The sequence below is a fragment of the Anomaloglossus baeobatrachus genome, chromosome 1, assembly GCF_048569485.1.
Source record: "Anomaloglossus baeobatrachus isolate aAnoBae1 chromosome 1, aAnoBae1.hap1, whole genome shotgun sequence".
Lineage (NCBI taxonomy): Eukaryota > Metazoa > Chordata > Amphibia > Anura > Aromobatidae > Anomaloglossus > Anomaloglossus baeobatrachus.
The window spans coordinates 155537577-155550391 of NC_134353.1; the positions used below are offsets into that span (position 1 = coordinate 155537577).

The 12815-nt window shown below is 44.5% G+C and overlaps 1 protein-coding gene across 1 annotated transcript in view; it reads left to right on the plus strand.

Moving 5' to 3' along the window:
- LOC142309113 (cytochrome P450 3A29-like) overlaps nt 1–12815 on the plus strand; it is an 89447-nt gene that overhangs the window by 59639 nt on the left and 16993 nt on the right. The window contains exon 10 of the mRNA XM_075347158.1: nt 86–246. Coding sequence (XP_075203273.1) covers nt 86–246 — 161 coding nt within the window. The remainder of the gene's footprint in view (nt 1–85; nt 247–12815) is intronic.

Below are 12815 nucleotides of genomic sequence, written 5' to 3' on the forward strand. Positions count from 1 at the left end.
AATATAAATTTCAGGTTTTTATGCAGAAAGGTTTACGCTCACTCATATGTAAGATAATCAACTCTACATTGTATTTATATCACAGAATTGACGGACACTGAAATTATGGCTCAGGGACTTATCTTCATTATGGCTGGTTATGAAACCACCAGCACTACACTCATGTTTGTGGCTTATCATCTGGCAACTCACCCGGATGTCCAAACCAAACTTCAGGAGGAGACTGACACCTTTCTTCCCAATAAGGTAAAACTAATATGAAATAGGGTCACTAAATGGTGTTTACTAATTATATACTATACATAAAGTATCAATATGGTGTATCACATTCAGTACATTGTCTTGAGTGTCAGAGGTCTTTAAAACTTGTAATAGGAAATGGAGTACCTGTACAAAACCAAGAATTGCAGAAAGAATCAGGTCAAAAATATAAGTATAACTAAGGGGTACTTTGCACGTTGCGACATCGCTACTGCAATATCGTCGGGGTCAAATCGAAAGTGACGCACATCCGGCGCCAGTAATGACGTCACAACGTGTAAAGCCTAGATGCACCGATAAACGATCGCAAAAGCGCCGTAAATCGGTGATCTGTGCAGTGTCGGTCATTTCCATAATTTCGCTGCAGCGACAGGTACGATGTTGTTCCTCGTTCCTGCGGCAGCACACATCGCTGTGTATGAAGCCGCAGGAGCGAGGAACATCTCCTTACCTGCCTCCAGCAGCTATGCGTAAGGAAGGAGGTGGGCGGGATGTTTACGTCCCGCTCATCTCCGCCCCTCTGCTTCTATTGGCCGCCTGCCGTGTGACATCGCTGTGACGTCGCACGACCCGCCCCCTTAGGAAGGAGGCGGGTTGCCGGCCAGAGCGTCATCGCAGGGCAGGTAAGTGCGTGTGAAGCTGCCGTAGCGATAATGTTCGCTATGGCAGCTATCACAAGATATCGCTGCTGCGATGGGAGCGGGCACTATCGCGCTCGGCATCGCTATCATCGGCTAGCAATGTCGCAGCGTGCAAAGTACCCCTAAGTATACTCAACACAATAGGCACAAAGACATACTGATGGGTGAAGCCCAGAGGGCTACCTCCATAGGAAAATGGCACCAGTCATAATAATAGGACAGTATATAAAAAATGTATATGCCTAAAAGAGCATGAAATATAGACTGATTTAAATTGGAGTCTCAAGAAAATTATATCCTGAAGAGAGGGTCCGAAAAGGTACAAGTAATGGTAGAAGCAGCAGTTATGCTTTTGAACTTAGATTTTATAAAAGCTACGGTAATTTTACTCTTTTCCTTTTGGACCTTGCACATTTTTTTGTTCTTGTTTCATGGTTGTGGTGTGTAACTCCCTACTTTAACAAGGGGTACAATATCTATTTTGTTTTCAGGAAAAAAACTAGTGTAGTGACAAAACATATAGAAGTATTGTTATTCACTTTACATAAATACGGTATATACTGCTGATAAAAATAAAGGGAACAGTTAAACAAGGATTTCGTATTTTTGTGTTCCCTTTATTTTTTTGAACAGTATGTATTAATCATATTAGTAAATGCACTTACAGCACATTCTCATCAATAGTACAACGCCTGAAGGTTCCTGTTTCATTGGAATGGTAGCACTATAAATATATACAGGGCTTAGCATTTGATATTGTGCCCAGCACTGTAGGTAAATTGCATTTTCAATTAAAAGCAAAAGATTTTTTTTCTTCTGTTAAGAAGCTAAAAGATTTTCCAGTTACAGTGCCTTGCGAAAGTATTCGGCCCCTTTGAATTTTTCAATCTTTTCCCACATTTCAGGCTTCAAACAAAAAAATACAAATTTTAATGTTATGGTGAAGAATCAACAACAAGTGGGACACAATTGTGAAGGTCGTGGAAACCCCTTTCCTGGGAGAGCTAATTTAGGGTGAGATGCAAAGTGATCTCCAGATCTGCCAATGTTGGTCCAATTAATAGCGATGCATCGGAGACAAACACAAGAACACACAGTCAATGTCCGTGTACCAGGCTTTGTCTGAATCTCAGATGCCCAAACAGTAGTTTATTAAAACCACAAAAGATAAGGGGACGGCTTAGTACATAACCAAAAATGGAATGAAAGTTGGAAATAATCGTAAATTATGGATCCTGCTCAATTTCTTAAAACCAGATCTGTCCAGTTTTCTGGACCTTCAGTAAAGCCCGCTACACACGCTTCAATATATCTCACAATCCGTCGTTGGGGTCAAGTTGTAAGTGACGCACATCCGGCATCGTTTGTGAGGTATCTGCGTGTGACATCTAAGTGCGATCAGGATTGAACGCAAAACCGTTGATCGCAAACACATCGTATCTTTGTCTAGAATTGAGCGTTTTGTTGCACGAACCTAGTCAATTGTAACGTGTGACATCCCTCATACGATTTTGGTGTCTGATGCTTTGTGCGCAGGTGTGCGCTCTGCACCGCAGCTTAAAAAAGGTCCGCTTCAGAGCGCAGCTGAAAAGCTGCGTTCTGAAGCGCCTCACAATGTCTGTCAGTCACTAATCTCTGTCAGTCGGTCACTATCTCTGTCCCTCACTCTCTGTCCATGTCAGTCTATCCCCCTCTCTCATATACTCACTGATCCCCGATCCCCGGCGCTGCACGGCGTTCACACTGCTCCGGCAGCTTTTACTGTTTTGAAAAAGCCGGCCGCCCATTAAACAATCTCGTATTCCCTGCTTTCCCCGCCCACCGGCGCCTATGATTGGTTACAGTGAGACACGCCCCCACGCTGAGTGACAGGTGTCTCACTGCACCCAATCACAGCAGCCGGTGGGCGTGTCTATACTGTGTAGTGAAATAAATAATTAAATAATTTAAAAAAACGGCGTGTGGTCCCCCCAATTTTAAAACCAGCCAGATAAAGCCATACGGCTGAAGGCTGGTATTCTCAGGATGGGGAGCTCCACGTTATGGGGACCCCCCCCAGCCTAACAATATCAGCCAACAGCCGCCCAGAATTGCCGCATACATTATATGCGGCAGTTCTGGGACTGTACCCGGCTCTTCCCGATTTGCCCTGGTGCGTTGGCAAATCGGGGTAATAAGGAGTTATTGGAAGCCCATAGCTGCCAATAAGTCCTAGATTAATCATGTCAGGCGTCTATGAGACACCCTCCATGATTAATCTGTAAATTACAGTAAATAAACACACACACCCGAAAAAATCCTTTATTAGAAATAAAAAACACAAACATATACCCTGGTTAACCACTTTAATCAGCCCAAAAAAGCCCTCCATGTCTGGCGGAATCCAGGATGCTCCAGCATCGCATCCAGCGCTGCTGCATGGAGGTGACCGGAGCTGCAGAATACACCGCCGCTCCTGTCACCTCCACACAGCAACTGAAGACAGCCGCGCGATCAGCTGCTGTCACTGAGGTTACCCGCTGTCACTGGATCCAGCGGTGGTCGCGGGTAACCTCAGTGACAGCTCAGCTGATCGTGCTACTCACCTCAGTTGCTGCGTGGAGCTGAGAGAAGCGGCGGTGAGTAGCGCGATCAGCTGAGCTGTCACTGAGGTTACCCGCGGCCACCGCTGGATCCAGTGACAGCGGGTAACCTCAGTGACAGCACCTGATCGCGCGGCTGTCTTCAGTTGCTGCGTGGAGGTGACAGGAGCGGCGGTGTCTGCTGCAGCTCCGGTGACCTCTATGCAGCAGAGCTGGAAGCGACGCTGGACCATCCTGGATTACGCCGGACATGGAGGGCTTTTTTGGGCTGATTAAAGTGGTTAACCAGGGTATATGTTTGTGTTTTTTATTTCTAATAAAGGATTTTTTCGGGTGTGTGTGTTTATTTACTGTAATTTACAGATTAATCATGGAAGGTGTCTCATAGACGCTTAACATGATTAATCTAGGACTTATTGGCAGCTATGGGCTGCCAATAACTCCTTATTACCCCGATTTGCCAACGCACCAGGGCAAATCGGGAAGAGCCGGGTACAGTCCCAGAACTGCCGCATATAATGTATGCGGCAATTCTGGGCGGCTGTTGGCTGATATTGTTAGGCTGGGGGGGGGTCCCCATAACGTGGAGCTCCCCATCCTGAGAATACCATCCTTCAGCCGTATGGCTTTATCTGGCTGGTTTTAAAATTGGGGGGGACCGCACGCCGTTTTTTTAAATTATTTAATTATTTATTTCACTACACAGTATAGACACGCCCACCGGCTGCTGTGATTGGGTGCAGTGAGACACCTGTCACTCAGCGTGGGGGCGTGTCTCACTGTAACCAATCATAGGCGCCGGTGGGCGGGGAAAGCAGGGAATACGAGATTATTTAATGGGCGGCCGGCTTTTTCAAAACAGTAAAAGCCGCCGGAGCAGTGTGAATGCCGTGCAGCGCCGGGGATCGGGGAACGGTGAGTATATGAGAGAGGGCTGCTCAATTCAGTTACTCAGGAGTTTACCGGTCACCGATGAGCCCTTCACAGGTGACCGCTAATCAGGACGCGACACAGACAGAGCCGCAGCATGACAATGAAGTCGGGTGAAGTTCACCCGAGTTCATTCTGACAGTGCGGCTCTTTCTGTGTCTGCTGTCATCTGCCATTCAGCTCTGCTACATGGCTGTCTGTGTCTGCTGTCAGCGGCCATGTAGCAGAGCTGAATGGCAGATGACATAGTAAAAACGCATCCCTACACATTACACACGCTTGTCAAGTCAATAAATAAAAAAAAAAAAGGTGCCCAATGCATACGTCACAGAACACATGATCTAAAGGATCGCACACAAAATTGATCAATTTTACATAGACTACTAATGCACGTGTGACAGCAAATGAACGACCAACGTGCAATCTCATAAGATCCCGTATGCAACCTGGGCGTGTCACATCGCAAATGCGATTGTACAACTAATTGCAACGTGTAAAGCAGGCTTAACAAGGAAACTTTAGACAAAGGCCTCTTTACACCCAGTGCTATTGCTTTTATGAATAACATTTATAAAGCTAATACAAAAATACAAAATTATTAAACATATATAAATTGCTTAAATGATAATCAAAACTTAATATAAAATATTAACCATAACAATTCCTCCCTTTTTATTATTTACAGACAATTTATCCATCAGCTATATCCCCATGCTATGACAGCATGGAGGGCCCAACCCCGTTCACCGATAGATATCTTGTTTGTAAATTTCATCATATATATTTACTAAGGGAGCACTGAGGTATTTTTCACATGTGGTAACTGACGGCCTGTGATACTTGATCTTACATGTCTCTTTTCATAGTGTTGTCATAACAAATATACCAATTCTAGCAGCTACATACACTAATAGTACCAACATTCCCATCTGTAAAATGTCCATCAGCCACCCAGTGATACCTGAGAACCAAATTGTCGGAGACATTTGTCTGCAGCTCGGTTATATAGGGAATGTTTGGGTAAAGCACTTATATCTAGAACACCATGAGGAAATATGAAGGTAGCGGCATAAGGCGTGCAGAGGTGTCGATCCCCTCTGTGCCCCGGGGAAGTCATTTATAGGCCTGGTGACCACATACTAGATATAAATCCTTAGGAATTATGAAGTGTATTATGTCAGTGGTTCTCCCAACACAACACATATAAGTCAATCCTCCTTTGCCTCGAAGGTTTGGCACACCAATTTCAGCAGTTTTTGAGACAGACCTCATTCCTTCAGAATGTCTTAAGCCCCCAACACACGCTTCAATATATCTCACAATCCGTCGTTGGGGTCAAGTTGTAAGTGACGCACATCCGGCATCGTTTGTGAGGTATCTGCGTGTGACATCTAAGTGCCATCAGGATTGAACGCAAAACCGTTGATCGCAAACACATCGTATCTTTGTCTAGAATTGAGCGTTTTGTTGCACGAACCTAGTCAATTGAAACGTGTGACATCCCTCATACGATTTTGATGTCTGTGGCTATGTGCGCAGGTGTGCGCTCTGCACCGCAGCTTAAAAAAGGTCCGCTTCAGAGCGCAGCTGCGATTGTCATGCGATGGGCAAGCAATCTACCCAGGACAAGTGTGTTTCCTCCATGCACTTTAATTTAAGAGTACCGTTAAAGCGTTCCACCTTCCCACTACTTTGTGGGTCATAGGGAACGTGGAAAGCATGTTCTATTCCCAAAGTAGCCATGATCTGTTTCATTTAATTCTCCATTGAAGTAAGCACCTCTGTTAATTTCTATAGTTTTGGGAAACCCATATCTGCAAACCACCTTACTTATTACTTTCTTGATGGTAATTGTGGTCTTTGTATTATCTTTCATCACTTTCATCAATTAAATAGAACATGAGGTTCTTTTGTTACCATTCTGATCAGAATGGTAACAAAAGAACCTCATGTTCTATTTAATTTTTTGCCTAGCGGCTTTAGATCATTGTATTTTTGGGATGTGCGATCCATGTCTTTTTCTTCATAGTATGGTATTTATATCAGTCTATCCCCCTCTTTTTTTTGCTTGGATCTGCACTCTCCCCATTTGGCACAGGTGATTTTAATCAGCAGGAGACTGCAAGAGGGGTCAGCCTTCTTTTTGCTCCCAGTTCACATTTGGGAGCCAGTGGGAGGTGAGTGCACAGCTCCTCTCACTGTGTGGTGGCTGCTGTTGTGGTGGTGTGGTGTCAGTGGGGCGGCGCGGCCTGGAGCCTTGGGGGCTTTGCCTTGCAGCATGGGTGCTGTGAGGCACCAGTTCGCCCGCCCTGCTGGCGCTTTGTCGCTACGGCGGTGGTCAGTGCACAGTGCCGCACAAAAAGGTCAGGTTAGGGACCCACTCAAGAGGTTTGCCGTAACGTGGCAGTGGGCTTAATACAATCTGATCAGAATGGTAACAAAAGAACCTCATGTTCTATTTAATTTTTTGCCTAGCGGCTTTAGATCATTGTATTTTTGGGATGTGCGATCCATGTCTTTTTCTTCATAGTATGGTATATATCATTCTATCCCCCTCTTTTTTTTGCTTGGATCTGCACTCTCCCCATTTGGCACAGGTGATTTTAATCAGCAGGAGACTGCAAGAGGGGTCAGCCTTCTTTTTGCTCCCAGTTCACATTTGGGAGCCAGTGGGAGGTGAGTGCACAGCTCCTCTCACTGTGTGGTGGCTGCTGTTGTGGTGGTGTGGTGTCAGTGGGGCGGCGCGGCCTGGAGCCTTGGGGGCTTTGCCTTGCAGCATGGGTGCTGTGAGGCACCAGTTCGCCCGCCCTGCTGGCGCTTTGTCGCTACGGCGGTGGTCAGTGCACAGTGCCGCACAAAAAGGTCAGGTTAGGGACCCACTCAAGAGGTTTGCCGTGACGTGGCAGTGGGCTTAATACAATCTGATCAGAATGGTAACAAAAGAACCTCATGTTCTATTTAATTTTTTGCCTAGCGGCTTTAGATCATTGTATTTTTGGGATGTGCGATCCATGTCTTTTTCTTCATAGTATGGTATATATCATTCTATCCCCCTCTTTTTTTTGCTTGGATCTGCACTCTCCCCATTTGGCACAGGTGATTTTAATCAGCAGGAGACTGCAAGAGGGGTCAGCCTTCTTTTTGCTCCCAGTTCACATTTGGGAGCCAGTGGGAGGTGAGTGCACAGCTCCTCTCACTGTGTGCTGGTGCTGTGTGGGGGCTGCTGTTGTGGTGGTGTGGTGTCAGTGGGGCGGCGCGGCCTGGAGCCTTGGGGGCTTTGCCTTGCAGCATGGGTGCTGTGAGGCACCAGTTCGCCCGCCCTGCTGGCGCTTTGTCGCTACGGCGGTGGTCAGTGCACAGTGCCGCACAAAAAGGTCAGGTTAGGGACCCACTCAAGAGGTTTGCCGTGACGTGGCAGTGGGCTTAATACAATCTGATCAGAATGGTAACAAAAGAACCTCATGTTCTATTTAATTTTTTGCCTAGCGGCTTTAGATCATTGTATTTTTGGGATGTGCGATCCATGTCTTTTTCTTCATAGTATGGTATATATCATTCTATCCCCCTCTTTTTTTTGCTTGGATCTGCACTCTCCCCATTTGGCACAGGTGATTTTAATCAGCAGGAGACTGCAAGAGGGGTCAGCCTTCTTTTTGCTCCCAGTTCACATTTGGGAGCCAGTGGGAGGTGAGTGCACAGCTCCTCTCACTGTGTGCTGGTGCTGTGTGGGGGCTGCTGTTGTGGTGGTGTGGTGTCAGTGGGGCGGCGCGGCCTGGAGCCTTGGGGGCTTTGCCTTGCAGCATGGGTGCTGTGAGGCACCAGTTCGCCCGCCCTGCTGGCGCTTTGTCGCTACGGCGGTGGTCAGTGCACAGTGCCGCACAAAAAGGTCAGGTTAGGGACCCACTCAAGAGGTTTGCCGTGACGTGGCAGTGGGCTTAATACAATCTGATCAGAATGGTAACAAAAGAACCTCATGTTCTATTTAATTTTTTGCCTAGCGGCTTTAGATCATTGTATTTTTGGGATGTGCGATCCATGTCTTTTTCTTCATAGTATGATACTTTATGGGTTTGCCAACAGAGGTCAGGAAATTACGACTCCGCCAAATGACGCCAAAGTCGTGTGCTACCCCAAAAGCGTATTGTGAGTCAGAAAATACATTACTCTTCTTACCTTTTCCCAGACTGCACATTACAGCGAATGCCTTCAGCTCAACCTCTTGTGCAGAGTAGCTCGAAGGGAATGGTTCTTACTGCCTTACCATTGTGGACTACTGCATACCCGGTGATGAACAGTCCTTGATCATTGTCCAAAGCTCTGGAACCATCTATAAAATACTCAGCAGAGGGGTTAGTGAGTGGTACATCAGTGATATTTGCCAAGTCCTTTGTTTCTGCCTCCACCAATGCATGACAGTCATGTGTCACATCAAACTGAACTTCTTCATCTGCTAGTTTGAAAAATAGGGGAAAGTCTTGTCTCACGGTCTCTCCCACAGGGACATGTCTTGTCTCATGGTCCCTCCCTCAGGGGCAGGTCTTGGCTCATGGTCCCTCCCACTTCCCCATCCAAATATTCTTCTCCCATTTCTACAATCCACTGTTAATCATGCAGCTGGATTTAGACCATTACAGTTTGAGAGCATTATGGAGGAATGTAAAGAGAGAAAAACTTAATATTTGTTCGGCCTTTATACTTAAAGATGGTGGGTCTGAGCCTGTTGGAGTCTTTCAGATACAGCATGAGGAGCTTGGAGTGAGGGGGCAGCTTAACACTATGTCCTCTGTCTTTCTAATAGAGTCCTGAAACAGCTGCCCAGCTCTTACACAAGCAGGGGTCACTGTAATAACTGAATGTAGTATCCCAGAGTAATACTCTGGAGGGTGCTGTCTGCCACCGTGTTCTTGGGTGAGGATGCCGGCTATATGTCCAACCTGCTTGTGGCGGTAAAGGGTTAAAGGTTTTTCCCACGTCTATTTTGCTTATGTGACCACAACTGTCTGGGTTTATTCTCGAGTCAAACAACTAGCTTTGGGAATTGTCAGTCAGGATTCGGAGACTACACAGGGTGCCTTCTTTTAAGGGGGGGTCGTCACCTTGGGCCCAATTAGGGTAAATTCTATGCAGGTCCCAATTTTCTGCAACACGTCTGTCCTTAAATTAATAAGTGAATATGAGAAAACTAAAACCTGGGTCACAAAATAGGAACAGTGAATGTAGTCCCCGGGGGATGACAATGGGGTTGTAGGAGACATCTGAATTGTCAGTTTCCTATGGTGGTGGGGGTCACGATAGTAGTTGTTGCCTTTTTGGGACATTTGTCCCCTCAAAAAAACAAAAAAAAAAACCCAAAAAAACAAAAAACCTTTTTGCCCACAAGCCCAACCTTTTACATTGCTGTAGTCTAAGCCTTTAAAGCCTCTAGGGCTGCGACAACTCCAAACCCCGATGAAGGTGACACTAATCACAAAACCACACATTGGTTCTGGACATCACACACCAACAAGATGTCCGTAGCGAGGTACCATCTTCATTCAATTTCCTTCAACAATCATTCGCACATTTAAAAACACATTGATACATGTAACAGATCACAGATGGCATATCTCTATTATTTATATGTAGAGAGAAAAGTGGTGTGCAAAAGCAAGGGATACACCTGTGGATATATATAAGTGGGTCTTTATTAAATAAACTGACAATCAAGTGGACACAGACATGTTAAAAACACTTAAAAAGGCATACAAACAAGCCTCTATAATCTTTGTTTATCCCCTGTAAGGGATAAAGCATCCCCCTGGCAATATGAAATGGTCACAGAATACAGGCAATCCTTATAGGGCTGCATACAGTATAAAAGGGATCCTAAAGGGGTAACATGGTTATAGGCATATTAAGATAAGCAGCAAAAACATTTGCACAGAAGTGTATCAATGGCCACATCCACATAAACCACAACACCAATATCAGATGTCAATATTAAATGCAGCACTGGTAATATAAAAGGATCCCTGAGATAGTAGAGTTACCAGCCCATGCTGGATTTACCAGTAATCAAGATCCATATGGTAACCAGGGTGGGATAAAAGGTTCCCCACGCGTATCGCTGTCACCTGGGACAGCTTCGTCAGGGGTAGGATGTGCCCACATAGAGAGCAAGGGTTTAAATAACCCGAAAATTACCTTAACAGCTGTTTGAAAGGCGTCCTTATATTCAAAAACGCCGCGTTTAGCATGTCACCGGCGTCCCGGAAGTCACATGCACGCCAGCGTTCAATCAGGAAGAGGAAAGGGATTTTTGGATGTTTTCGGGTATCGCGCATGCGCGGGACTCCGAAAAGATGGCGGCCGCCATACATAGAGACAAGAAGACTTATAAGTTCCGTTTTTTAAAAACCTGTAGTTTTTTTGAGAAATACATAAGTATAGATGATTAGTAAGGGTACCAGATGTACGAGGAGTGAAACCACCCCAGGATATACAGAACAAGGCATATGCAACGAGATACATGATATATAGTATATACAGTTTGGTGTAGTGTAAATGACATTATTTAATATAGATAACCTTTTCTTTTTTCTTTCATTTGGGCCCCAGTAATCTAAAGGAGCAAGGATAGTATAAAAAATATGTACATATATATATATATATATATATATATATATATATATATATATATATATATATATATATATATATATATATTGGGATAAACATATCCTCAAAAAGAGGAATAAGTGAGCATCCCTTATATAGAAGGGGAAAATACCCATATACATATTTAATTTTACATGCAGATATAAATTCTTTTGGGGCCCAGATAGAAGAAAGTCATTTGATTATGGTTTTAAAGATGGATGCATACATGGAATTTATAAATACTCCCATCACCACTCAATCCACCACAGAGTCCAAGAAGAGGGAACATCGTCACCTCTGTTTATAGAACCCCGTGAACAGAAGGTCCTCTTTTATACCAAGTGGAGCAAGACAATTTAGCTGGAAAATCCAGGCCGATTCACGCCTAAGTAGATCCAGGGTAGTATTACCACCTCTAATGTTGGTTTTAATTCTTTCCAGTCCAAGGATCCTTATATTGGATGTCCGACCGCCATGCTCCTTCAGGAAGTGCATTGCCACTGATGATATTGTTTTTTCCTTTTTCCAGGTCCGTTTTTGCTGTTCCAATAGTGGACAGATGCTGCTGTTTTCTAAGCTCCTGTCCCGTCTGTCCGACATATATTTTAGGACATCCGCAAATAAGTCCATAGACCAAATTTTTGGTCCGACAATTGAAAAAACCCCGTGGTCTCTGTAGGGATGGAAACAAAGTACAAAAAATTAGATCCCTAGCCAACATAAGAGGGCAAATTCTACAGTTTCCACAGGGATAGGAGCCTTCAACTAAAGTACCACCATCTGTTCTTTTTGTGGGTCTGCAAAAATGACTAGCTGTAAGGGAATCTTTGAGATTTCTTGCCCTCCTAGCCACCATACCCGGCACGTCAGAAATATGCTTGGTTAAAGCTGGTTCACTTTGTAAAATTCCCCAGTTTTTCTGTAATATATGGCGCAAATCCGACCATTGATTATTGTAGACAGTGATGACACTGGTCTTATATTCTGCTCTGTTTTGACAGCATTGTTTAGCAAGTACATCTCTCCTTTCCCTGGACACAGAATGTTGGATGGCATATCTCTATTATTTCAATCATACACACAGAATCCAAACACTGGCAGAGGTTTAATAAGAATGGTCTTGTTGGACCACTACGTACCCGTTTCGGACCTCCAGAAAGCACTGAAACATTTGTAACACAATGGGTTACTCACCGCGGATTTTGTTCAGTGGTTCCTGGGAAGGTCTTTGTAGTCGGGTCACAGAGAGGTCCAGTTAACCATCCTGGATTTCAGGCACCATGTTCTGTCGTGGAAACCCCTTTCCTGGGAGAGCTAATTTAGGGTGAGATGCAAAGTGATCTCCAGATCTGCCAATGTTGGTCCAATTAATAGCGATGCATCGGAGACAAACACAAGAACACACAGTCAATGTCCGTGTACCAGGCTTTGTCTGAATCTCAGATGCCCAAACAGTAGTTTATTAAAACCACAAAAGATAAGGGGACGGCTTAGTACATGACCAAAAATGGAATGAAAGTTGGAAATAACAAAATCGTAAATTATGGATCCTGCTGAATTCCTTAAAACCAGATCTGTCCAGTTTTTTGGACCTTCAGTAACAAAGAAACTTTAGACAAAGGCCTCTTTAAAGAGACTACACCCAGGGCTATTGCTTTTATGAATAACACTTATAAAGCTAATACAAAAATACAAAATTATTAAACATATATAAATTGCTTAAATGATAATCAAAACTTAATATAAAATATTAACCATAACA